The sequence below is a fragment of the Miniopterus natalensis genome, chromosome 1 (assembly GCF_054644295.1).
Source record: "Miniopterus natalensis isolate mMinNat1 chromosome 1, mMinNat1.hap1, whole genome shotgun sequence".
Taxonomy (NCBI): Eukaryota; Metazoa; Chordata; class Mammalia; order Chiroptera; family Miniopteridae; genus Miniopterus; species Miniopterus natalensis.
The window spans coordinates 2,237,822-2,265,707 of NC_142081.1; the positions used below are offsets into that span (position 1 = coordinate 2,237,822).

Sequence of the window (27,886 nt, forward strand, 5' to 3'; positions counted from 1 at the left end):
ATCCCCTTTGTACTAAAACTGGATGCTCCTCAGATGTTTTTGTTTTGCCCCTATAGAAGAAGCACCTCTACAACACTGTTACCTACAATAGATGGGAACAGAAAGCCATGACCAGCTAACAAAACCAGGAAAGGTTACATAGTGCCAGAAGGCTGGGCTCCAGGCCTAGCAGAGAGATCACAGCAAGACTTCGCGGCCTCCTTGCCTCAAAGGTAAAAGCCCATCACTTCCTGCCAGGCCACAGTGCAGAGTCTTTGTGAAAGTCAAGGAAAGATCAGTAAGAGAAGGCACTTGTGCACAGTGGAGGCTACACAAATGAAAAGGTTATGAATATTTACTCTGTAAGATGAGTGGAAAGTATTAGAACTCCATACAGATTTTTGGTTCTTCAATTAACCTTCAGTTCTTTCTATTACTATTCAATTGTGAAAATCCCAACTAAATTCTCCAACCACACATTTAAAACAGAAATCACACAACTTATAACGAATTAGGAGTATGAAAAAGTGGTGTCAGAGGTGTGCCTACTAGAACTTATTCTTGCTCACAACAGGCTTATTATCTGTTATTTAATGGTTAATTCACTACAATGGGGCTGCAATTCAACTTTCAGTCTCCAGATTTTCTAACCTGGATCAAAGTGCCAATGAAAAACTGAAACTCTAACCAAAACAATTTAAGCTATACTATAGAGTCAAACAGACTATGTCCCCAGTAGTTCATAATTTTATAAATTCAATTCAATTCTTATTTGTTGAGAATCTACTGTGTGCCAGACACTGTGCTAGAGGCAAGGAATACAAAGATAAGCAGGAAAGCTTTTGACCTCCACAGACAAACTCACGCATGGTCCAAAAACTACAAGCCTACCTCAAACCAACCCTAAAATGAGAACCTTCATAAAAGAGAACCGCTATATATATTCATTTCAGAAAAATGTCTACATTGACATAACCCTGCAAGCAAATAATTACTAGTCCCTAATGTTTAAGGAAAATCTATATGTATTACACCCACTTCTGGCCTAGGGAAAGGTGGACACCAATGACATTAAAATCTGATAAGGAGCCTGGGCAGCATGGCTCAGTGGTTAAGCATTGACCTATGATCCAGGAGATCCAGGTTCAATTCCCGGTCATGGCACATGCTCAGGTTTCAGGCTCAATCTCCGGGGGGGGGGGGGGGGGGGGGGGGCGCGCGCATGCAGGAGGCAGCCGATCAGTGACTCTATCATTGATGTTTCTATGTCTCTCCCTCTCTCTGAAATTAATAAAGATATGTATTTTAAAAATCAATAAAAATTTAAAATGAGCAAAAAAAAAACTAATAAAGAAAAACACATTTATTTCAAACAAGCTAATGCAGTGTTTTATTTAAAACTCCAAGTACTTGGAATAAATGGTGGTGTACGTGTGTGTGTACACACACACACACACGAATATTATTCAGACACACACACACACACACACACACACACACACAGGAATATTATTCAGCCTTAAAAAGGAAGGAAATTCTGTCACATGCTACAACATAGATGATTCTTCAGGACATTATGCTAAATGACACAGGCAGTCAAAAGGACAAATACTATATGATTCTACTCATATAAGGTCCCTAGAGCAGTCACATTCATAGAGACAGAAAGCAGAACGGTGGCTGCCAGAATCCGGAGGGGGGAGTAGTGTTTAATGGGACACAGCTAGTTTTTGCAAGATGAAGAGTTGTGTGGATAGATGGTGGTGATGATTACACAACAATATGTATTATTTAATGCCACTGAACTATACACTTGAAATGGATAAAATGGTAACTTTTATGTTATGTATATTTTACCAGATAAAAAAATATATAAGTATTTGGATATTATCAATTAAAAATGCTAATAGTGAAACAACAGCAACCCACAGAACTGCTCACAGTCAGCTTTTCTGATTCTCATTCTAGCATATTATGACTGGATATGAAAGAAACCTCAACAACGATCAATGTGGGCAGCGTGACTATGGCTTCTTCCACGGGGAGAAAGAAAAACATAGAAATTTCTTACCTCCACTTGCATACTCCATGATTAGGTAGAGTGTTTTGTCAGTTTCGATGACTTCAAATAACTTCACTGGGGGAGGGGAGAGGACACAGGAGAAAAAGGAACAAATGTTTATACGCATATACCATGTACATATGAACTGCAACTACAAAAAGTAACGTTTTTCTGTTTAAGATTTTAATAGCTGGCCCTCTAAAAATTGCTTTCAGGGCATTTATCATATATTACAACAGAAAGGATTTTGTAAAAGCATGGAATTCCATAAAAATAAAATATTATTTCTGGGTGCTGGGACAATGTTCCTCAGCATGCACTCAGAAGCCTGGTGGAGAGTGTCTGGCCCATCCCTCCATCACTGTCTGGTAGTGGGTCCAGACTGACTAGCTGCCTTCCCACCTCAGGAAAAGCATTCTTATTTCACATTTAAACTGCAGCGACTGCTCAGATCTACTCTACTCCTGCAAGTGCAAGTCCATTCACTTGTAGTTCTGGCTTCAAGGGTATATATAATTCCACCTGAGGCTTTTGTTGCTTGAGAAACATCACAATTCTCCCAAAAACAAGGTTCCTTTGTTACTATTCTGAAGCCAGAGATGGAAAGAGGTAGAAGGGATTATACTATAATTAACTGAAAGAACTTTTAAAAGAATTATTTTCAGTGGGTAATTTTGCTGTACCAGATTCTGTGACAGAGAGAAACAATATTCCTATTACTGCTAATTCTTAAAACCATTTTAAAATAATCAAATATATATATATATTTTAAATAAAAATGAAGTAAATTTCTAAAGCCATAAAATCACTATTTTGCATATCTACTTAATTTTGGTAATACATACTTTAAAATTAAATTTACCAAGGGGAGGGGGAAAGCTAGTCTTTTTTATTTTGGGCTATTTTCTCATGTTTTAACATAGAGTAATAGACCAAATAAAGTGCCTAACATAGTATTTAATATATGTTTGTTGAACTAATGAATAAAATGATATTACTAAGATAATATGTTTGGTTGTTAAGAAAAATCACTGAAAGAAATCTTTAAGACATATATGCTGGTAAACCATCAACATATGAACAAAACCTTTCTAAAATTCCAATGCAAATATTAGGTCTCCTGGGAAAACTATTTTAATCCAACAGGAATTTAAATCTTTTATCAAAGATACGTCAGTTAGTAATACGTAGAGAGAACTCCAATCAGGGTACAACTTAATTAGTTAAAAAATAAAATAAATATGTTTAAGTTTGCTAGTTTTAGGAAATAGTAATAAAGTGTTTTGGATGAAAAGTTAGAATTTAAAATCCAGAGTTGGCTAGCTAACCCAAAGGGTTGAAACAAAAGTGAAGAGAGGTTTTCTTCCCACTATTATATCCCTTGTTATTTTTCTTTTCTCCAAACATCTCACATTTTACTGATTTTAAGTTGTACATTTTTTCACATTCTAACTACTATCACACTGATAATGGGATGATGGCTTGTGGCATTGTTTTTTTCTTAGTAGTTAGTAAAACAATACTGCCTTTTAAATACTGACGGCTCAGACAGGATGAAACGGGGTATAAGCTGCTTCTTCCTTCCTGCACCTCCAGGGTTCTTACAGGAGATCCTTAACATCAAACGTCCACCCCTCCCACCGCCCAGGAGCCATGCTAATAGTAAACTGGCCGTCTTAAGAGATATTTCATGTTTGCTTTTTGTATTTCACTATTCTTCTAATCGCTTTTACTAAATGTTCATTATGTATACGATAAAAGAGGTATTTCACTCTTGAAGTAGTATTTTTAGACTGCAGGAGCTATCACTGTAAAACAGCAGTTATATTATTTTTAAAGGTCTATTATGATATGAAGGATCAAAAGGTCAGGATTAGGTAATCTGCATACTTTTATCCTGGTCCTACAATTATGATGAGGGCAGGACCATGACCCTTCCTCATCTTTAAGCCCACACATCACACTTAGCAGAGCTGTGCAGAGACGACACATAAAACAAACCTGTGCCATATAAAGCAATTCATGGCAAAATTCCAGTAGATAATTATGCTGTCTTTAAAACAATTCAGTGTACAAATATTTTCTTAAGATACACAGCTACAGCAAAAGGCATTGTATCTTTGAAAATCTTAATTCTGACTTAATAGAATTCCCTTCTCTCTATGAATTAAATACAATTATATTTTCCAATATATTAAAAATTAGAATATTACGATCTAATTATAGATGTTTCTACTGTATTAAAGCTTTAAATTCAGAAGTTTAATATCTAAGCTTTTAACCTGTCTTTAGTAATTTCAAAAAGTTAATACAAATGATAAACAATCTGGATATATACTTTATCAAAAGTGTACCTGGGCTGGGAGGAGGGAAATCTCCTCTCCCTCCTGGACTACATGTTTAGCTTTAAGACATCCTTTTAAGAATGTGTTTAGACCCAAAAGTATTTAAGAAAGCAGAAAGTACCTATGTTTGGATGATTTAAAATCTTCATTATTCTTACTTCTCTGAAGAGCTAAAAAACAAACACACAATCCCCCCAACACAGGTTAGTACACAGGTTATTCCACTGTTGCAATATAAATTTAAATTTTTACCTAGAGAACCAATGCATTGGTAAAGTTCAGTAATCCCACCTCTAAAACTAACATGAAAGCACAACTATGAAGTAGCTTTATATCCCAATACCAAGCGCTTCAACTTTATCTTGTGAAAAAGCAGAGGTGCCAGAGGAGAACGATACCACAGTTTTAATTCTAATTTGCTATCTTGAACACATAAGATCGGAATCAGGCAAGAATAGTTTGTGACTAAACTTAGTTTGACTCAATATCTAGCCAAGGGTTCTAATTCTGCAAATAAAAACTTGTCTAGTCCCAGTGAACTACATCATGAGTGTATTAGATTTACAATTCCAAGTAATTCTAAGAGAGATTTTAAACAAAACTACTACAGGAAATCCCCACTGGAGTTGGTAATTTAGCAGGGACACTGAGAGACTTACATTAATGGCTCTAACCAGTACTGCCTCACAGGCTCACACTTTTGTACCGGCTGTGTGACTTGCTTTGGCCAATGGGACACTACAGAAATGGAAGCAAGCAGGGGCAGGATAAAATGCTTGCAGAGCGAGGCTTGCTTTCTTGGATGTCGCCATAATATGAAGATGAAAGACTGTATATAGAAAGAGGCCCACTGTTCCAACTGAGTGCAGCCCCCACCAACTCGCCAACTGAATGCTGCCACACGAGTGAACCCAGGGAAGACCATGAGATAAACTGCCCAGTCAAGACCAGCAGAGCCGCCCAGCCATCACACAGAGTAAGGAGAAATATTAAATTGCTGTTGTATAAACAGATGTTGTGAATTCTGAGGAGGATCACAGCATTATGGCCTGGACTAATATAAGATGACCTCAGAAAATAACAGAAATTTAGAGGCCATCCTACCCAACCCTCTTGCAAACAAGTAGAAACTAGAAAAAGAGAGGAAAGTCTGTGGGAGTCTGGCCAGACCCAGGTCGGTCTCCTAACACACAGGTGAGGAGGCTGGCTATGTGGAAAGGAAGCTGTGAGAAATCACAAGGCTCTCACTGTGCTTCTCCTCGCCCACCAGATCTAATCTAGAAGTGAATTAGCAGCTAACACCTGAGAGCATGGAGAGAGAGAGACGGATATATCTGACCTATGAACTGAGCTCAGAACTTAAAAACATGGAATCAGATGCACAGACTTCCTGTCTGGAATACTGAATCATCTCCAAAGGCAGGGGCACTTTCATCACCAACACAAATACCTCTGGTTGCTACTGCAGTCATTCCCACATTTCATGTTTCAGATGAGAAGACAGCCACCCTGACAACCACTCAGCATGGTTCTTTCTTAGCTCCCCTCTGCCACCTAGCACAGAAATCCTGTTCCCACCTGTTGGAGTTGAACCTGTAGCTACAGTTTGAATTCCGTTATTCCCACAACAGCTATGTTAGAAGAGCTCCAGGTCGTACACCACACCACAGCTTAGGATACTGCATCTGGCAGGTTTCTCTGAAAACCATGCCCAAGTTGGTCCCCTCTGCTTTGCAGCATTCTTCCCTAGGATGCTTCCAAGCTGTGACGGTACATTTTGGGGTATCTGTCTCCTTTCCTCCCATAGGTGAAACCAAGCCTGGAACACACACAGGGACTCATCTGCTTGATAAATGCCTGCAGGAAAGTACTAACTCCCGAGAAGTGTGGTGTGAGCAAGCCTCCTTGGCAGTCTAATGAGAACCCTGTTCTTACAGAGCTATTATAGTTCTGCTGGAAGGAGAGCAGAGGGAAAGAAGGCAATTGTTTTTTAAAATTTCTACTAGCAGTACAGCAGTGAAACAAAGTAATTGGAACTAAAAAGCAAAAAAAAAGACGCACTATAAGAGGAGTTCAACAGAGGGAGAGCTCACGTGTTAGAGGGTACCATGTAGGTAACTGGACTTTGCAGGACCTAAAGAAGGGTGCTACAGTAGAAAATGGGCTGTGTGCTCCGGGTACCTGAGCAGAGATGGAAGTGTGACCAGTGAGAACTACTTACGGAAGACCAAGTGACCTGTCTGGCAGACAAGTGTGTTTCCAACGTGGGCCCAGGCCACCTGCATCAATCATTAGGATGATGATATAAACTGCAGGTTTCCAGGCCCACCTGTCACTAGATCTGAAGTGGGCCTTGAGAATCCTATTTTTCAACAAACACCCCAGGTGTGGTAGTTTTTAAGTATGTCCACAAATTCCTTGACAATTCTCCCTCAAAAGGAAGAACTTCATGTCCCTCCCTTTGAGTGCAGGGGGACTCAGTGACTTGCTTCTTTTTTCTTTTTCTTTTTAAATATATCTTTATTGATTTCAGAGAAAGGAAAGGAGAGGGAGAGAGAGAGACAGAAACATGAATGATGAGAGAGTCATTGATTGAGCCCGCAACCCGGGCATGTGCCCTGGCCGGGAACCGAACCCCGATCGCCTGGATCCCAGGTCGATGCTCAACCGCTGAGCCACGCCCAGCCGGGCTCAGTGACTTGCTTCTAAGAAAGTAAAGCAGAAGCAATGGTGGGGAGCTTACAACTGACCTGGCCAATAAAAGGTACTGTGGCTCCCTCTCTGCTCTCACAGATCACTCGCTTGTGTCATGAGGACATTAAGCTCCTTGATGGACAGGCCCAGATGGCAAGGAGAACTCATGCCCACAGCTGGTGAGCAACTGCAGTCTCTTGACAGCAGCCAGGTGAGAGGGCCCTTTTGGAAGCAAACCACCAGCACCAACCAAATCTTCGGGTGCCTGCAGCTGTGGATCTTACCAGAGAGCCCTTGAGCCAGAACCATGTAGCTAAGTCACTCCCAAACAAATGACTCAAAAACTGCGAAATAATACAACATTCTGTTTAAGTTGCTAACTTCTGGAGTAATCTGCTAGAGAGCAGTAGATAACTAAAAGACTACAGACAGCACATGGAAGTGTGAGAACTCCTGAATTACAGCACAGGTCACACCAAGGGATGAGCTGCGAAAACACAGAGGAAAGGTGTTGAGATGAGGAGTACAAGCTTAACCGTGCAAGCAGAAAGAGCAAAGTTTCCCTAGTAGGGCAGTGTCCGGACATTACCTCTATCAGAATCACGTTATCAGGAAGAAATGAGTTAATAAACTCTACACCAAGCTAACCAAGAGGGGGAGGAAGCAAGAAGCTAACAGTTACCAAGTGCTGACTGTGCCTGAAGCAGAACCAGATGCTTCACACCTATTATCACATCTAACTGAATTTTCCCAACCCTGTCAGGTGACTCTTAGTTAAGAAACTTGTCCAAGGACTTCCCCCAGATTGGAGGTGCCAGAGCCAGGACTCTGAGCTGTCTGACTCCAAAGTCCACACGCACCCCAGGATTCCACGGAAACCCCTTTGAAATTTTCATGTAAAATAACTGACAGAGAACAAGCTGCTGATATAGAAAACACAGCAACAGGTGGGCTGGCATAGAACTTTTTTTTTTTTTTTTTTAAATATATCTTTATTGATTTCAGAGGGAGGAAAGGAGAGGGAGAGAGAGAGAGAAACATCAATGATGAGAGAGTCATTGCTCGAGCCCGCAACTCGGGCATGTGCCCTGACCGGGAATCAAACCCCGATCGCCTGGATCCCAGGTTGACACTCAACTGCTGAGCCACGCCCAGCCGGGCTGGCATAGAACTTTTAAAAAAGTCAACAACTTGTGCCCTAGCCAGTTTGGCTCAGTGGTTAGAGCATCGACCTGCAGACTGAAGGGTTCCAGGTTCGATTCTGTCCAAGGACACACACCTCAGGTGCAGGCTCGGCCCCAGTCGGGGAGCATGCAAGAGGCAACCAACCGATGTGTCTCTCTCACATCAATGTTTCTCTCTCTGTCCCTTCCACTCTCTGAAAAGCAATGGAAACGATATCTTTGGGTGAGGGTTAAACAAAGATGGTGATCATTCTTACTTAAATACTGACCATCTGTCCTATTAACTGCCTGAGTGTATCTTCTGATTATTTCTACTAGGTTCTATACTCCTGTTTCTTATCAATATACAAGACCTTTATATAAACAGTTGGTCTTTGAATGCGGGGTTAGGAGCACCGACCTCCCCACAGTCAGAAATCAACATGGAACTTTATTTTTTAAATTTTTATTTATTTATTTTTTTACCACTTTTTGTCATAAAACTTTTTTATTTTAACAATGTGTATATATTCTAGGAATAAGGAAAAATACCAGTAAGTAGAATTTTTTAAATCACTCATAATCCTACCAATGAACTTTTTTGCATTTCATCCCTCACACGTTTTTCTGTGTATATATGTATATACAAACATACTCTTCCCTTTTAAAAATATGATATTCACATATTCCTTAGTAACATTTTTCATTTTATATCCCATCAGGAGGACCTCCTTCTGTAAAATGAGTAAAGCTCTCTCTCCCATTAAATTGCAGAAACTTGGAGATTGGTTCAAAATATGATAACGAGATGTAGAAACGAGATGCATCTAAAAACCACTAATAGCAACAAGTTAGTAGTAGAAAAATGGACAAAGGTTTATCAGAAAAATGCAAATCACATGAAAGCTATATGGCAACGCTAATATCAGAAGAAATAAAAATCAAGGCAACTACATTAAATAGGGGTAAGGATGGTTCCCGGTCAACCTTCCAGCGCTTCACCCCAAGTGTGTTTCTTACTCTCCTTGTCGCATCAGTCTCATTCACCTCCCTGAACACTCATCCCTGCTTCAGTGCCCGCTGCGGGAGTCTTCTTTAGATGCCTGGAGAGACTCAGTCCGCCTTTCTCTAAAAGGTCCTTCTGGCTCCTCCCCCTCCGGCCCCTCCCCTGGCTCCTTCCCCTCTGCCCCTCCCCCTCGCCGGCCCCTCTTCCTCCTCTGACCCCTCCCCTCCTCCTCTGGCCCCTCCTCCTCCTCTGACCCTCTCCTCCTCCTCCTCCTCCTCCTCCTCCTCCTCCTCCTCCTCCTCCTCCTCCTCCTCCTCCTCCTCCTCCGGCCCCTCCTCCCTCTCAAGCTTTGGTTCGCTCTCGTTTCCCGGTTTTCCTTCCATTTCCGACAGGGCTTCTCCCGCCTGTCCGCTGCTTCCCGGGTCTCCACTTGCTCCTGACTACAATTACTCCAGTACTGACTCAGTCGGATCCTTCCCGTCCACTCCAGCCTCTGGGCAGTGCTGTGAACGACAGACTTGCAGGTCTGCCAAGTCCAGGCCAACTGACTCTTTCTCCTTCCTTGGTCTCAGGCCCGCTGTCGAGCCGCAGAAGGAAGCTGGTACCCAGGCGGGAACTCAACATGGAACTTTTTAAAAAATTTTATTTATTGACTTTAGAGATAGACAGGAAGGGGGAGAGAGGAAGAGGGAGGGAGAGGGAGGGAGAGAAAGGGAGAGGGGGAGGGGAGGGGGAGGGAAAGGGGGAGGAAGAGAGGGAGAGAGGGAGGAGGGAGAGGGGGAAGGTGGAGAGGGGGAGGGGGAAGGAAGAAGAGAGGGAGAGAGGAGGGGAGGAAAAGGGAGGGGGGAGAGGGAGAGAGGGAGGGGGAGAGACTTGTTCTGATGGGGGCCGGGGATTAAATCTGCAGCCCAGGTACATGCCCGTAACTGGTAATCGAATCCGAGACTCTTCCGTGTGCAAGCTGACGCTCTGACCACAGAACCATACCAGCCAGGGCCACGGGTTGATTCTTTTATGTGTCCTGACCGGGGACTGAACCCGCAACCTTGGTGTATCAGGACAGTACTCTAACCAACTAAGCTACCTGGCCAGGGCCTGGGAAATTCACTTCTAACTTTTGACCCCCCAAAACTTAGTTTTCCCTCTGTATCTGTGGGGGATTGGTTCCAGGACCCCCAGTGGATACCCAAATCCGCAGATGCTCAAGTGCCCTATATAAAATGGTATAGATCAAAGCATACAGTAGGCCCTTGGCATCTGTGGATTCCCAACCATGGATGGAAAATAATACGGGTGTTTGTTGAGTGGACCTGCCCAGTCCAAACCTGTGTTGTACAGAGGTCAACTGCATGAGGAAATAAGACCTCTGTCTGCCACAGCAGACGATGTTGGGTACTTATCCAAAGCCACCAGGCTCCCCCTTTCCTCGCTGACTTTGCAGGAGCAATCCTTTCAACTGCTGTCACTATTTTATCTACTATTTACCTACATATTACTAAAAAGCCAGAACACACTGCTTTCTTGATTTTCCAGTTTTGTGTCCTCCTACTTTGGATTTAGCTTTCCTAAGCCCTCCCAGACACATTTATGCTTCCGTTTCCCATCCTCTTCACGAGGTTCTATCACATTTTGGCTAAATAGATACTGTTTTCTAACCTTTTTTAATCCTCGCCCGAGGACATGTTATTATTGATTTGAGAAAGAGAGAGGGCGAGAGAAAGAGAGAGAAACATCGCTCAGTTGCCTCCCATATGCACATAACTGGAGATCAAATCTACAACCTCGGTATGTGTCCTGACCGGTAATTGAACCCACAACCTTTTTGGTGTATGGCACAAGACTCCCACCAACTAAGCCACCCAGCCAAGGCACTTTCTAATTTTTATTTATAAAAATAGCACAAATTACAGTTTTAAAATTCAAACTATTTAATATAGTATCTTTCTCCACCCCCAATCCTTGTTCACAAGGGGAAGCACTCTCAACACTGGTATTTGCTACCTTACTTCTAAACAGCATGCTTGTGGTGCTTTTCAATGACTGTTTAGCCCCTGTCTCATGTTATCTACTGACTTCTTCATGTGGGCAGTGAAGATCTGGCTCTTATATCCTGTCGTCTGTCCAACCCACATAACCGTGCCTCCTTCCTCCTAATAAGTTATCATAATATTTGGCTAAATTACTGCTTACATCATATAAATATTATTTAGAGCCATGCTAGAAATTTATTTCCATTTTAAATTTCCTTGGAGCTAATAACTGCCTCAGTTATTTTATTCACTTAAGTTTTCTATATACCTGTCACTTCACTAATTCACCCTTAAACTCTGTGGCAGAGGTGTACCTCTCCTCTCAATAGTCAAGTAATCCTTTTTTCCCTTGTAGGTATTCATACTCTGGAGGCCTTGGTCCTGTGTTCTCCAAGGCCACTGTGTGGATTTTCTGCCCCGGGTCCCATGCTTTGCTCTTTCCTGGTACTTTCTCCTGTGGTGAAATCTGTATCACCAACAGCTACCGTGCAAGGGAAGGTGAATGGTTACTTTTAAGACCCTGCATAACTCCAGATGTTTTGATTCACGTGACTGGGTAAAGAATTCTAGGTTAGAATTCTTTTCTCTCAGAAAATCCCCACCCCCACTGCTTTAATGAGGTATAACTGACATAGAATACTGTGTTAGTTTACAATGTGATAATCTGATACCCCCTGCATATATTGTGAGACCTTTACCACAACAGGGTTAACATGTTCATCACCTTACAAATGACCATTCTGTTCTTACTGTTACGGTAAAAACATGTACGATCTACTCTCAGAGCAGCCTGCAAGCCTACAAAACAGTATTGTTAACTATCATCACCATGCTACACATTAGCCCCCCAGAACTTATCCATCTTATAACTTTAACCACCATCTGCCCATTTCACCCACCCTGCCACCCACCCCTGGCAACCACTCTGTTTCTATGAGTTTGGTTTTTTAAGAGTACACATATAAATGATACATATAGTATTTGTCTTTCTCTGACTTAACTTAGAATAATGCCCTCAAGTCCATCCATGTTGTGGCAAAAAGCAGGATTTCCTTCTTTTTTTATGGCTATATCAAGAATATTCCTGTGTGTGTGTACTTTTTGATTTCTGCAAATGAGTCCATGCTATGTCCTAAGTTTAACCTATTTAAAATATTGGCTTTTCAGTGACTTTTCTAAAATAGCGCAATGAATCAGTGGTACAATTAAAAATAAATTCTAGCTTAGCCGGTGTGGCTCAACGGTTGAGCATCGACCTATGAAGCAGGAGGTGCCCGGGTTTTGGACTGGATCCCCTGCAGGGGGTGAGCAGGAGGCAACTGGTCAATGACTCTCTTATCATTGATGTTTCTATCTCTCTCTCTCCCTCTCCCTTCCTCTCTCTGAAATCATTTTTAAAAATGTTAAATAAATAAAATTAAATACTAATATTCTCAATTCTCAGTCTACTCTAAATATCAAGCTTATTATTATTTCCTGCCAGAGAAAATAAGTCTGGCAATAATGAAAAGTTTCCCAGAAAGCAGCAGCAACGCTGAAGCTGGATTTTCTTCCATTTCTACTACCGCTTTTGAAATCTGACAATAAAGAAAGATACATTTTATTCTCAATAGGTTAAATATGTATAATCAAGAAGGGCTTGTCTTGCTTGGCTGGCGTGGCTCAGCGGCCGAGCATCGACCTATGATCCTAGCGATCACGGTTAAATTCCCAGTCAGGGCACATGCCCGGGTTTCAGCTTGACCCCCAGCAGGGGGCGTGTAGGAGGCAGCTAATCAATGTTGATGCTTCTCATTGATGTTTCTAACTCTCTATCCCCCTCTCTAAAATCAATAAAAACATCTTTTAAAAAAAAGACACGCTCCATTTAAAAAAAAGGGCGGGGGGGCTTGCCCAGCCAGCGTGGCTCACTGGTAAAGAATCGACCTAGGACCCAGGAAATCACAATTCGATTCCTGGTCAAGGCACATGCTCAGGTTGTATATACCCCAGTTGCATGCTCAATCCCCAGTAGGGGGAGTGCAAGAGGCATCTGATCAATGACTCTTGTCATTGATGTTTCTACCTTTCTCCTTCCCTCCCTCTCTCATTGAAATCAATGAAGATATATTAAAAAAAAAAAAAAAAGGGACTTGTCTTCAATTTCACTTACCATACTCTGTTTCTATCAGTGTACCAGATCCATTACACTAATCCGAATACAGATGCCAGACTGTCAGTAATATTCAGGACTCTAACACCCACCTTTTTAAAATATGTTTTTCCTAGGAATATGTTTTTCCTAAAATATGTTTTTCACAGGAATCAAACCGTGGCCTCCTGGTTCATAGGTTGACACTCAACCACTGAGCCACGCCGGCCGGGCTAATACCCACTTTTTCTAATGACCTGAACTGTTAGCCTGCTACAAGTCAACATGAAAAGAGGAAGGAGTTAAAACAGGAAAAGATGAATAGACTTGTTCAATGAAAATGATCTGTGCTTCACCTGACGGGGAAGGAAAGAAGTGAAGATACTGGGTATGAAGTCATTCCCAGGAGACTTGGAGAGAGTAGCAAACAGCCAGCAATGGCAGCAGTCTAAGACTTAGGACACTGGAGGAGATTAGCTTTAGGAAGGGAAGGGAAATTACTAACTTTAAGGGAAACCAAAGAAAGTCTAGGGGCCATTCGCGCCTGGGTTGTGCACTGGGGATCTCTCAGCCTCACCCTGGAGCCATCAAGCCAGGACCTCTGGGGGTCTTGAAAGGGGCATTTTGGAGAAAACATTTCTTTCAAGTTTGTATGGTAACTTCATTTATTTTTTAATTGAATTTATTGGTGTGACATTGGTTAATAAAATTATTTAGGTTTCAGGTGTACAATTCTATAACACATCATCTGTATATTATATTGTGTGTTCACCACCCCAAGTTGTTTTGGGTTTTTAAAATTCTATAGATGATTCTAATGTACAGCAAGGATTGAAAAATGACTGATTTAAGGAGACTGAAGCCAAAGTGCCCCAAATAGCCCAGTGGTGGCAGCAGCAAAAGTAATTCCATCATGGACCACATAAAAAGCATGAGCTGGTTCTCTGCCTTCAAATTATATAGTTTCCTGACTTGTTCCACGACTAAGATTTCCTTGAGATGCCAAAAAAGGCCACCACTGTTACAGAGCTCTAAGCATTAACAGTGGCTCCAAAACACACACTGGTTTTAAAAAGAAAAAAGCCTGAGTGGGTGTAAGTAGGATTTTTCCACAAAAAAAAAACCAACCCTCATAAAAGGAATCAGGAGTTGATAATGCTTCAATAATCATTTGGCAACCTACTATATACTTAGCAGACTTGAATTTAATGGTTTTTTATCCTCATTAATTTTGATTAAATTTTTAAAAACACAGTGACTTCCCTTTCTCTCGGACTAAAAGTCTGTTTTTCAGAATGGTGTCTGAACCTTACTCAAAAAATGCTTTATTATTGGGCCAGCAGGATCAACTAAAGGATGGGCTCCCACTGAAGAGCCCTGTCAGGTATTCTGACTGGGTGAACTCGTCCTTAGCCAATCTGTACAGCATCGAGCTAGAAGTGACAGCTAACACAAAGACTCATCACTAGAAATACCCCAACAGGTGGCTCAGCGGTTGAGCACTGACCTATGATCTGGAAGATCACAGTTCGGTTCCCAGTCAGGGCACATGCCCGGGTTGTGGGCTCGATCCCTGTACGGGCATGCAGGAGGCAGCCCCTCAATGACTCTCATCACTGATGTTTCTCCCCCCCCCCCTTCCTCCCTCTGAAATCAATAAAGATATATTTTTTAAATAAAAATACCCCAATAGGCTGGAATTATGGCAGAAAACCAGTATTAGCAGAAATCAAATGAATTCAGATTAAGGAAAAAAACAACACACATGAAATAAACTAGGCCTATGTTGAGGGCAATTCCTGTGGCTGTCCCAAGAAGCTGAATATTTACTTGGAAGACTGAACCAAGACCCAAAATAAGCATGCTATGTTTGGAGTAGTAGATTTAACCTCTATAAGCTCCATATAGCAGACTAGAGAACAAAAAAAAAGAAAAGCACTGTAGAAGTTTCTAGAAGACAGATGCTAGGGCAAAAGGAAAGAAGAAAATCTAGAAACTAGAGCATCTGACATTTGAACAAGATGGCATAGGAAAGAGCAGCCTTCGTTCTTAGATGGGTTTAGAGCTGCTAACTAGCTACCATAAATACACATTTAAAAAAATCAATTATCTCATTACACATTACAAATTTCTTATTTTTAATTAAGTGGTTGCAGTTTAAGAAAGACAGTACTATTTAAATTCATTGTGTCACAGTATGCTGACAATTAAATTTCTGCTACCAAGATGATTGATAACAAGATCTTAGTCATAAGAACCCAGGGGAATGTTAGGGGGGAATCACTGAAAAGTTTATTACACAGACGACTGTTCCTTAAAAGGGCTGAGGCATTCAAGGCGCCTGACCCAGCCAATGTAACCTCCGGCTCATATTCCTCCAGCTCAGGGACCTGCACTGCTCTAAAGATCAGGCTACGTGTACACCGACACTGAGAACTCCCATGTCAACACTGCAAAGACAGCTGCAACGGTCTTTCCATTCTTTGTTATTTGGTGAAAAATATTTAGATCCTTCCAGGCAGAGGTAAAATTTACTGCAGACCACATGGGTTCACTGAGTCGGGGGCCTTATGTATCTCTTCATCCACTGTTATCACATCCTTTACTATCGTTTGCAATAAATCAGTAATCGAATGAGTAAACAGCTTTTCTTGAGTTCTGTGAGCCAAAAAGGGGATCGTTGGAACCTACAATTTGTAGCTGGTCAGTCAAAAGCACAGGCACCTGAAGTGGAGGGCAGTGTGGTGGGATTAAACCCTTTACCTGCGGAATCTGATTCTATCTCCGAGTAGATTGGGTCAGAATTGAGCTGAACTCTCAGACAGTGCCTGGCATTCAGCAGGTGTTTAATAATAAGTGTCTGTTAAATAAATGAGTGCGCAAATAAACAAACCTGCATAAAAACATGGCTTATGCAATTTTTGGAAGGGTAGGTAAGGTAAAAGACCTGCCTCTTTCTTTTCAAAATTTAATTTATTGGAGTGATACTGGTTAACAAAATTATACAGGTTTCAGGTGCACACTTCCACAGCACATCTGTGCACTGTATTAGGTGCTCACCACCCCAAGTCAAGTCTCTTTCCATCACCATTTATCCCTGCTATACCCCCCTCCAGGCCTGCTCTCTTAAGCACTTGCAATACTCCTCCACACCTGAAACGGCTAACTTCTTTACAGCTCCTGCAAAGGACAGCCTTGGGTTAGTTCCCATCCAAGTTTTTACAAACCCTGAATGAGGGCAACTTAACTAATTACAGTAAAGTGGCATAATGGGATGAAGAGAGCCCATACTTCAGAGTCAGACCAGTATTTGTATCTTTGTTCCATCACTTACTGGCTGAAGAGTTAAGACTACATCCACTTCTCAGTCTGTCTCCTCACTGGAAAATCAACATGGTAATAACACTGAAGTAACACAGTATGAAGAAGAAAAGATCCCTATCAGATCAGCTGCTGTGGAAAAGTTTAACGCCTATATATGTATGAGCATGGGAGGCACAGGCTCTAGTATTGATGACGATGAACTCCTATGTACTTATATACAGTAGTGATGCCAGGTCACTGCTTAGCACAAGCGCTCCACCATCTGAACTGTGGCAAACATGTTTCATTTAGAATTCATCAACGCTTGACTCAATGCTAACTAAACCTATCAAAGAATGACTGACTAAGTATCCAGTTTGGGGACTTTGCACAGGTTAATTTATCTCCCTGGCATCTATTTCCTGAATAAAAGAACTTTACAACCTCATGAAACTGGAAAGATTAAATGAATACTAAGAATGAATTTTGTCTCCCACAAATTCACATGTTGAAACCCTAACTCACAAGGTGATGATATTTGGAAATGGGCATTTGGGAATTGAGTAGGTTTAGATGAGGTCATGAGGGTTGGTCCTCATGACGGGCTCAGTGCCCTTATAGTAGAGACACCAGAGTGCGCTTGTGTGCACTGGCACTGCGTTCTCCCAGCCTTGAACACAGTGAGAAGGCAGCAACAGAAAGAGCTCTCACCAGAACCCAACTATGCTGGCACCCTAATCTGTTAAATGAATGAGTGCATTCTAAAACTATGCAAAATAAATGTATGTTGTTTAGTCAGCCAGTGTAATGGTACTTTGTTATAGCAACTTGAGCAAACGAATACAATGAGTTAATACGGTAACACACTTAGAACAGTGCTCAGCATATAATAAATGGTCAAATATTAGCTGTGATTAGTAGTCTATAGCAATCAAGTCCCACAAAAGAGACCAAGGCAGAATCTACCATTCAATTCTTAAGCTTTACTTATTTCCTGTGAGGGGAAAATTGTAAATAAACAACAACATCTCCCACTACCGGAAACCAAGCAAACAAAAACCTAATTTTCAGTAGGATGTACAATAATGGCAAACACTCAGTCCCTACCCTGAGCCACACACTAGTCTCAGCTCTCCCACAAGGTTCTGAATGTTAACTTACTAATTCTCACTGCAGCCCTGTGAGGTAGTGATCATTCCCATCTTACAAGTGAAAGACCCATGGAGGCTAAATGGCTGGTCACAGTGAGGCCAGGTTGAAACCTGGCTTTGAATCCACTCAGCCTGGCTTCACTGTGTTCATAACCTACTCATATCCCTCCTCTTTATGTTAACGGTCTACTCCAAGACTGAAAAGAATGTTAATAACTTTATTTTTATTTTTTAATCCTCATCAAAGGATATTTTTTCCATTGCTTTTGGGGGGGACGGGACACATCAATGTGAGAGAGACATATTGGATTATTTGCCTCCCAGTCACACCATAACCAGGGCTGAGGATCGAGCCTGCAATGGAGGTGCCCTTGGCCAGAACTGAACCCAGGGCCCTTTAGTCCATGGGCTGACGCTCTAACCACTGAGCCAAACCAGCTAAGGCAAAATGTTAATAACTTTAGATGGGTTACACTTAGTGTACTGGCGTGTCTTAATAAAGACTAGTACTTTTTAAAAGGTAAACCACATTGTTAAAAAATGAGTCATGACTTGTCCTGGCCAGTATGACTCAGTGGTTAGAGCATCAGCACGCAGACCAAAGGATCGTGGGTTCAGTTCTCCGGCAAGGGCATATATCTCCATTGCCGGCTGGATCCTGGCCCGTCAGGGCACGTGTGGAAAGCAACCAATAGATGTGTCTCTCACATCGATGTTTCCCTCCCTCCCTCTCCCTTCCTGACCCCTCCCTTCCACGCTCTCTCTAAAAATCAATGAAAAAATATATATATTCTCAGGTGAGGATTAAAAAAAAAAAAAAAAAAAGGCCATTTTTTCATGGAAAATAAACTCAGTGAAGATTTTGAAAGAAATATAAACTGCTTCTAATTTATAAGAAAATAATACAAACTTATTCACACAATTTAAAACAATGCCCTATAAATTGAAAACATTACACCTACCAAGTTGTTTAACTTGGACAGATAAGTCTTTGTGGATGGCTCATACTTGAACTACATGACAACCTCAAAATCTCATCTATCAGATTATGTGCCAAAATTAGTGGTGATGCAAATCTGCATAATCACACTATAAGGCTAGTTACCCCGTACTAAACTGATAATGATATGACAAACAATAATTTTCAATAATGATAATAATAATAAAAATTAACAGCAATTAAAAATTATGGCCAAAAAATACTGAAAAAAGAAAGAAGGAAAAATTATAAGCAACACAAGAAAATATAATAAAATTCTCCCTAGAGCCCTGGTCAGTGTGGCTCAGGGGTTGGGTGTCGTGCACGGCACAGAGAGGTCACTGGTTAGATTTCCAGTCAGGGCACATGCCTGGGTTTCAGGCTTGATCCCCAGTGGGTGGGTGTGAGGGAGGCAGCCAGTTGGTGTTTCTCATCGATGTTTCTCTTTCTCTCTCTCTCTCTAAAAATCAATAAAAAAATATTCTCCCTAGAAAACTGCTAGAATTCCAGTTACCTGCAAGGACACTTGGACAGCGGAAGATTTGTAACATCATGTAAATACTGAACTTGAATACTCAAGTAAACTTACTTATATGCTAGTTTTAGTTAGTACCATGTCCTTAGCTATATAAAGAAATAAAAGTTTAAGGAAATAAATATAATTTCTTCTTCAGAACAAAGGACTGGAATTTTTGGAGCTGTTCCAGGGCCACTTTGAGAACCCGTAAGGCCCACTATGCCTTTCAGAACCACTTGTTTAAATACCATTGCAAGGTGAAGTCTACCTCCCTCTCCACCCCACACACATGAACAGGGCTTAAAAATTCTTATGACATAACTGGAAAATAACCATTAGGAATACACTAGGAATATACACAGGGAATTACACTTACAGTATCTTACATGTGCAGTGCTTTGCAGTGTACAAAGCTTTTATAATATGCATTACTTCATTAACAACCCATCCTGAGATAATGAAATTATCTGTATTTTAAAGATGAGAAACCTGAGGTCCAGAAAGTTAAGTGACCTGCTCAAGGTCAATTTACATATTTGGCTAAGTGTCACAGCGGGATTAAAATCCAGGACTTCTTGTCTAGTGCAATGTCTCTGTACCCCACACCTACTATAGGCCAAATCTAGAAATCAAATAAAGTATATAAAAAGGCTTTATTAAACTAAAAATACTAGAAGGATCTTATTATAAAGGCCATTAATCATTTGCAGAGGCACCAGTGAAATGCCTATGTCCAGGCCCTACGTGAGCTATTAAATCTCTCCTGTGGGCCAGTCATCAGGGCTTTGAAGAGGCCCAACTGATTCTAACAGGCACCAGGGTTGAGAAGTCCTGAGCTACATTAGGTGATACAGATGGCAACAGTGTATTATAAACACCTTTTTTCAACTATCATTCAGTGTCCCTTTTATATGAATTAATCAGCACTCCTTAATGTGACCTAGTGTGACATTTAATAAAGCCAAAATGCTGACTTGAAAGATCTCAGTATTAGTCATATGGTGTATAATGCTGACGAAGACTAATTACATGAAAATACGTTGTTCTGTCTTATTTTTAAAAACTCTAATCATCATTTAGAACATTCAATTTAAAAGTACAGCCTTCAGTTTGCTACTAAGAACATTAAAAAGCGTTATCTTCAACTGAAGGAAAAAATCCAACTACTACTACAATACTACATCTATACAATACTATATTTAAGTTGCATTCTTTTGAGAAATAGAAAGCTTTCCTGTACTAAGCACAATAAATAAAATACCAGTGGAGGTATTTAAGAGGCAAGTTAGATGGCAATTAGCACTAAAAATCATTTAAAAAGTACTGGATACTCGATCAATCTTACCTTTTGTAGACTTGTTGGATTCAACTGAGTTTTGTCAATTATTTTTATTGCAACCTAGAAAAAAATAAATAAAAATTTATGCATTTTAAGAATTTGGTACTTACAAACTGGTAATAGTTTTGTAAATGCCCAGACATGTGGCATTGTTAAAAAGCAAGTAAACAAACCTCACCTAAAACTCAACTAGTTACAATAATATTTTATATCTTATAAATATTTAAAAATTGAAAAGAGGGACTTTGTGCAAATAAGGGTACTATTATAACATTTTATATGAAAACACCTATAGACACAGGGGGGAAAAAATCTCACAAACCAAAGGATAAAAAAAAAAGAGATTATACAACGAAAACACTTCTAAAAACATATGGCAATGTGGCAAATCTATTCATTATTTACTGACATTTTAATTTTATCTGACTGAGTTGTTAAGGGCAGGAACCACAGCTTTTATAGGTTTATACAGTCCAGAACGCCTCCTAGAGTACCTTGCACACAGCCGGAACTGAGTAAATATACAAACAAATACGTTGCTGTTCAATCAGAAAATTTTAAAAACATTTTATTATAATATTCATTCATTTGAGAAAGATCAAACCTGAAACCTGGCACATCAGGAGGACACTAACCAACTGAGCTACTCTGCCAGGGCAAAAGATTTTATTATTAAAAAGTTAGAAAAGATATATGTACCCCTATGTTCACTGCAGCAGCATTTACAATGACCAAGTATAGAAGAAACCTAGATGTCCATCAATAGATGAATGGATAAAGATGTAATTACACACACACACACAGAAATATTACTCAGCAATAAAAAAGAATGAAATCTGCAACAGCATGGATGGACCTAGAGGGTATTATGTTAAATGGAAATGAGTCAGACAGAGAAAGACAGTATTTACTGCATGATTTCACTTGAATGTGGAACTAAAATAAAATAAAACAAATGAACAAAACAAAAAAACACACTCATAGAAACAAAGAACAAACGGATGGTTGCTGGGGAGGGCAGGTGGGAAGTGCAGGGATGGGTGAAAAAGTTAAGGGGAACTGTATTCAATAAGAGTGTGATAATTGCACAGTGACAGATGTTTACTAGATTTAATGTGCTAATCACACTTTAAGGTACACAAATGTGGAACCACTGTTATATACCTGAAGCTAATATCATATGCCAACTAAAGTTTAATTTTTTAAAATACAGAAAAGCCCTTCAGGCAGTTAAAGAAGGAAAGGTGACTAGCTCCAGACTGATCTGCAGACTAACCAAATGAAACACAGAGGCGACAAGTGAATCAACAGGGACGAGTACAGCACAGGCAGTCCAAAGACAAGCCATGCGATGAAACAAACAAACAGAAAACCCTATAGCTTCTAGTTATACACACCTCTTATCTTAAATATTTACTAAGTGGACCTATGCCAGCATCCTTACCTGTTCGGTTTGTCATTTCTTTTATAAAAAGTGATTTCTAGAAACTGGACATCCAGAAATGGAGGATGGGAGTGACAACAGAGGATGGGAGGGAACAAGTTAACAAGAGGCTTTGCCATGAACTAGGGGAGCATAATTAACTCAGCTTTGCACCTGAGGTCCAGGACAATAAATGATCTTGCTGTTTTTCCTACTGTGCATCCTTCAGAACACAGATCCAATAAGAAATACTAATAAAGAAAGGGGCTGTAGCCAAAGTCTGGGGAAAAAGCTTGAAGAGTCTCTGTCAATGGTTGTCCAATTTTTTAGTCCCCTTTCCACTCTTAAGATTACAGGTGACCCCCCAAACGTGAGTTATATATCTAGATATTTACCATACTACAAATGAAAACTGAAAAAGTGTAAAAATAAGTGAACAATTAATTTCAAAATAATAATATTCAACAAATGGTGCTGGGAAAACTGGTCATCCATATGCAAAAGAATAAAATTAGATCCTTACCTAACACCATATATAAAAATCAGCTCAAAGAGGATCAATGACCATAAATGTAAGGCCTAAAACTATCAAACCCTTAGAAGAAAACAAGGCAAAAGCTTCATAACATTGGCAGTGATCACTTGGGTATGACAGCAAAGGCATAGGTTACAGAAGGAAAAAATAGACAAACTGGACTTCACTACAAGTTTTAAATTTTGTGCATCAAAAGATAATGCCAAGCTCTTCATCACAGCACCTTGGAGGCAGTCTCTATGCTTTGAGATGAAGCTGAACACCTGCATCTGAGCCACTGACCGCCAGAAACTCACTGAGGTGGATGATAAACACATTCCTTGTACCTTTTATGCAAAGCCTGTGGCCACAGAAGTTGCTGCTGACATCCTGGGTGGAGAATGGAAGGCTTATGCGGCTCAACAGCAATGGGAACAACAGTTTCCCCATGAAGCAGGGTGTCTTGACCCATGTCCACCTGCTACTGAGGAAGGGGCATTCCTGTTACAGACCAGGGAGAACTGCAGAAAGGAGGTGCAAATCTGTTTGGAGTTGCACTGTGGATGCCAATCTCAGTGTTCTTGACCTGGTCATTGTAAAAAAAGGGATGAAGGATATTCCTGGTCTCATTGATACCACTGTGCCTCATTGCCTGGGACCCAAAAGAGCTAGCAGAATCCACAAACTTTTCAAACTCTAAAGAGGATGATGCGAGCAAGCCCCTAAACAAAGAAGATAAGAAACCTCGGACCAAAGCACCCAAGATTCCATATCTTCTCACTCCATGTGTCCTGCATCACAAGTGTCAGCACATTGCTCTGAACATACGGCACACAAAGAGAAACAAGAAAGAGGCCACAGAGTGTGCTAAACATGTTGAGAGAATGGAGGACAACGAAAAAAGCCTGAAGGTGTAGGCTGTCCTCTGACAGCTTCTACCCTAAGTCTGAGTCCAATAAAAAAATAAGATTTTCTGCCCGGCTGGTGTAGCTCAGCAGTTGAGCATCAACCTAGGATCCAGGAGATCACAGTTTGATTCCCAGTCAGGGCACATGCCTGGGTTGTGGGCTCCATCCCCAGCAGGGGGAATGCAGGAGGCAGCAGACCAATGACTCTCTCTCCCCTTTCCTCTCTCTCTGAAATCAATAAATATATATATTTTTTAAAAATGGAAAAATGGTTAAGATGGTAAATTTTATTATGTGCATTTTATTTTACTCTTTATTTTTTAAAAATCTTCACCCAAGGATATGTTTATTGATTTCAGAGAGAGAGGGAGGGAGGGAGGGAGGGAGGGATCTTCTGAGATCTGGTTAACTCTCATGACTGAACTCTTGATCACTGGTTTCTTCTGGTTCTGTTCAATATCCATCTTCTAATCTAAAGATTCTATTCTGATTCTGTTTTTGCACATTTTCAAATAGTGCTATTCAAATAGTACCTAAAGCAAAAACAGGAGCTGAAATATGTTGCATTCAACTAAATCAAACCGAAGTCATTTTATCAAAAGCAAGTGTCCTCAATGTGAAACACTGTCATTTAATATGGGGGGGGGGGCACTGAAGCCTCAGGAGGAAGCTCCTAATCCCCTCTTCCTTCCAGCTCCCGGTTGTGATGACTCAACTACCAAAATAACCTTGGTCCAGAGCTGGAGCCCGAAGAACACCTCAGACCTCGAGGTCACCAAAACAGGAGACAACTGTGGTGCATCGCTGACTCTGGAAGACGGAGACTGGAGAGAAAACCACCCACCCATTCCCAAGGTTGTGGATGTGTTGGTGTTTTTTCGGGCGGGGGGGAAGGGGGAGTACAGAAAAAGGGAGTTCACTAGGTGAGGAAGAGGAGTGTCCCTGCCACTCCTGTGAAGTTCTGGGAAATTCCATTGATTCACCCTGATGCCAGACGCACAGTGGAAAATTACAGAATAGAAATAAAGAGCGCTCATGCATGACAAGGGTTTCCCCCCAACATTCCTAAACCAAAAGGGCCCGACAAACCCATAGCACACACCCACTGGAGAAAAAATCTTATCTTCCACTTCCTGTCAATTCACTACTGGTCAAAAGATCCTAGTACCTAGCTCCAAACAGGTGTTAAAGCATCCACCACCACTAAAAGAGCAGACTACAAAAAAGATCCCAAGTCCTTGGGGACACAATAGCCTGTGAATGGCATATTACTCAGCTTGGGCTGCTATAACAAAAAATTATACAGAGCAGGTAGCTTAACAGCAGAAATGTATTTTTCCACAGTTTGGGAGGCTGAGATCAGGGTACCAGCATGATCGGTTCCTGGAGGACTCTCCTCTTGGCTTGCACATGGCTGCTTTCCTTCCCCAGCCCCCCCCATGCCCCCAAGCTCTCTAGTGGCTCTTCTTATAAGGACACGAACCCAATTGGGTGAGGGGTCTACCCTTATGACCTAATTTAACTTAATTACTTCTACAAAGGCCCCATTCTCCAAAGCTGTCACACTGGGGTTAAGGCTTTAACATCTGGGTTTTGGGGAACACAATTAAGTCCACAGCAATAAAGACCAAGCCAAACAACTAGAACAGGTGGCTACAAAATAAAATTTCAAATTAAAACCTAGTAATACACAACAACATGGGAGAATGTCACAAGCATAAAGTGGAGTAAAGAGACACACACGAAATAATATATACTGTATGATTCCATTAGTATAATTTTAAAAAAACAAAAAAATCATCTCTGGTGTTAGAATCAGGACAGCGGTTCCCTTAGAGAGGAATAGTGAAGAAACTGGAAGGAGGCAGAAGGAAGGCTTCTGGGGTTCAAGTCATAATATATTTTTGCCCTTAGTATATTTTAGGCCATTGTAATGCAAACATGATTACTTTGTGATATTTCATCAAGCTGTACACCTATGACCTAAGCACTTTTCTGGGATGTGTTGTATTTCAATAAAGACTTTATTTTTAAAGAAGTCAATGATGGCTTTAAAAACCATAATGAAAAAATATCAACAGATAATGCCTAAAACTGAAAAATCTATTATCAAGAATAAAAGCATGTTATTAAAGATATAAAATTAAAACCAAAGAATCAGTTTAAAAGACTAAAAGTGAATGTCTTAAAATATTAGAAAATGGGGGGAGCCCAGGGGACATTATTTTTTTAAACAAGCCTTGACTCTTAAAACTATGTAATATATAACAAATAAAAGTAACTAACTGAGAAGTTATTTTATAACCATAATAAGGACATTGGTTAAAGATGACATACTGATCCCATGCATTTCTCTTCTCCTACCTGACAGCCCAATTAAAGAATAAACAAACAAGGAATGGCAAAGAGTAATGGGAGGGGTGCCATTAGCAGATAAGCAACTTTAAGCAATTTCTGGGAGATAAAAATCAGAGGCACATGCAGCAGGGTGCATACAAACCCAGAGTGTGCTCACAGAGGGTACAATATAGGAAAAGTGTAACAGACCAAAAAAAGTAACTCTGTGCTGTGTATGTGGAAGGTCCCAGTGTGAAAGCCAACTTTCTTCCTAGCCACCATGAAGTTAAGCTGGGCACTCGGCCAACACCCTCCACGCAGCTTCTCCAATGTAGAGAGCTGTCAATTTTGCTTCTTAGTGCTCCACTCTTTTTGTTTGTCTTGTTAATCATCATCTGAGGTATTTTTTCCATTAACTTTTAGAGAGAGTGGACGGGAGGGAAGGAGGAAAGGAGGAAGAAGGGAAGAGAGAGGGAGAGAGACTTCGGTGTGAGAAACACTGATTGGTTGCCTCCTGCACACAACCTGACCAGGGCTGGGCATCGAACCTGCAACCCAGGTATGGGCCCTTGATGAGAAATCAAACCCGAGACCCTTCAGTGTGCAGGCCAGTGCTCTAACCACTGAGCAACACCAGCCAGGGCAGTGCTCTACTCCTGAAAACATTAACAGAGAATAAAAAATCATTAAACACTTGAGGAACACCTATAATTTTTTCTACCCTTTCTATATGTATCTGTTGTTAGAGAAAAACATCAGCAATAATTAAGTCCCATCTTTCAAAAAAAAAAAAAAAAAAAGGAGACGGCTGATTCTGTTATTGATAGTATAACAATGTTCTATGAAGTCCCTGTGTACACTGAATTAGTGAGCACTAAACCACACTGTTCCTAGGGGACATACAAGGAGGGGTAGGTTCTGGTGAGCCCTTAGAATATTTTCATCAACTGATCAATACATAACCTCGTTTTATGCATGTTTCTATTTAGGAGGCCTTATTTACTACGGATTATTGATTCATTAACACTGAACTCTTGCCTGAACGAAGCTTATCTAACATTTGTATTTTCTCTATGAGGTGATCACATCACATGCTTGCACACTAGCTAGTACTTCAGCCCTGAACAGCAAAATTGCCAACGAAAAGCACAAAAATGTGAAAAAACACAGACTAAACAGAGCACAGAAAGGACATTTGTTTTATGAAATCTGAAACAAGGCAGAGTATCACCTTGTATCTGTTCTGGAGACAGATAATGGTGACAGTTGCACAACAATGCAAACGTACTTAATGCCAACGAACTGTACACTTAAAAATCATTAAAATGGTAAATTTTATGTATATTTTACCATAATTTTAAAAAGTGTCACAACTGTAACTGAGTGATTGTTAATTTGTAGGAACTGGGTTTATGTGGGTTTTTCTTTTTCTGCACGTGAACTGTGAAGACATGACCTTGGGTTGTACTAAATGCACGACAGCCACCTTTATGCTTTTCAGTCACATCTGCCATCAGAACACTAAGGCTCTTCCACCCTCTGCTGCTCACTTCTGAATCTGCCACTATGAACTTCCAAATGAAGCAAACTGTTCTGGGTACTAACTCTTCTTTGTCAGTTACTATAGTTGTTTTGAATAAACATTCAACTAAGTACTGCCCCTCCTCAAAGAAACTACCATTTGTTGAGTTTCAGTAGACCATCAGAGACTAATATCTGCAAGCACCTGAAAGGGGATTAGGACACTCCTCTCTCTTCCAGCCATGTGCCTGTGGGAGGTCAGGTTTCTTCATACACTTGAACCAAAACAACATACCAAAGTAGTTTGAATGCAAAAGTAGGTATGAAAAATCTAGCTAACGTCCATTAAGCCAAACACTAAAGAGATGTGCAAATAATTGAAAGTGTTACTCTTTTCAATAACTTGTTTTGGAAGAGTTGCTTTTCATAAAAATACATTATTTATATTAACATGTAACAGGGGTTATTCTTTTAAGTGAGTTAA

The 27,886-nt window shown here is 40.6% G+C and overlaps 1 protein-coding gene and 2 pseudogenes across 6 annotated transcripts in view; 1 reads left to right on the forward strand and 2 right to left on the reverse strand.

The window, feature by feature from the left end:
* MARK3 (microtubule affinity regulating kinase 3) overlaps window positions 1–27,886 on the reverse strand; it is an 81,810-nt gene that overhangs the window by 32,274 nt on the left and 21,650 nt on the right. For all 6 annotated transcript variants that reach the window (XM_087818015.1, XM_087818007.1, XM_087817987.1 and 3 more), the window contains exons 3-5: window positions 20,706–20,759; window positions 4,508–4,556; window positions 2,051–2,116 (exon numbers count right to left, since the gene is read on the reverse strand). In XM_087818015.1, coding sequence (XP_087674141.1) covers window positions 2,051–2,116; window positions 4,508–4,556; window positions 20,706–20,759 — 169 coding nt within the window. The remainder of the gene's footprint in view (window positions 1–2,050; window positions 2,117–4,507; window positions 4,557–20,705; window positions 20,760–27,886) is intronic.
* On the reverse strand, window positions 8,212–9,930 carry LOC148093974 (transcription elongation factor A protein-like 9; annotated as a pseudogene).
* LOC107538595 (small ribosomal subunit protein eS6 pseudogene) lies at window positions 22,907–23,553 on the forward strand (annotated as a pseudogene).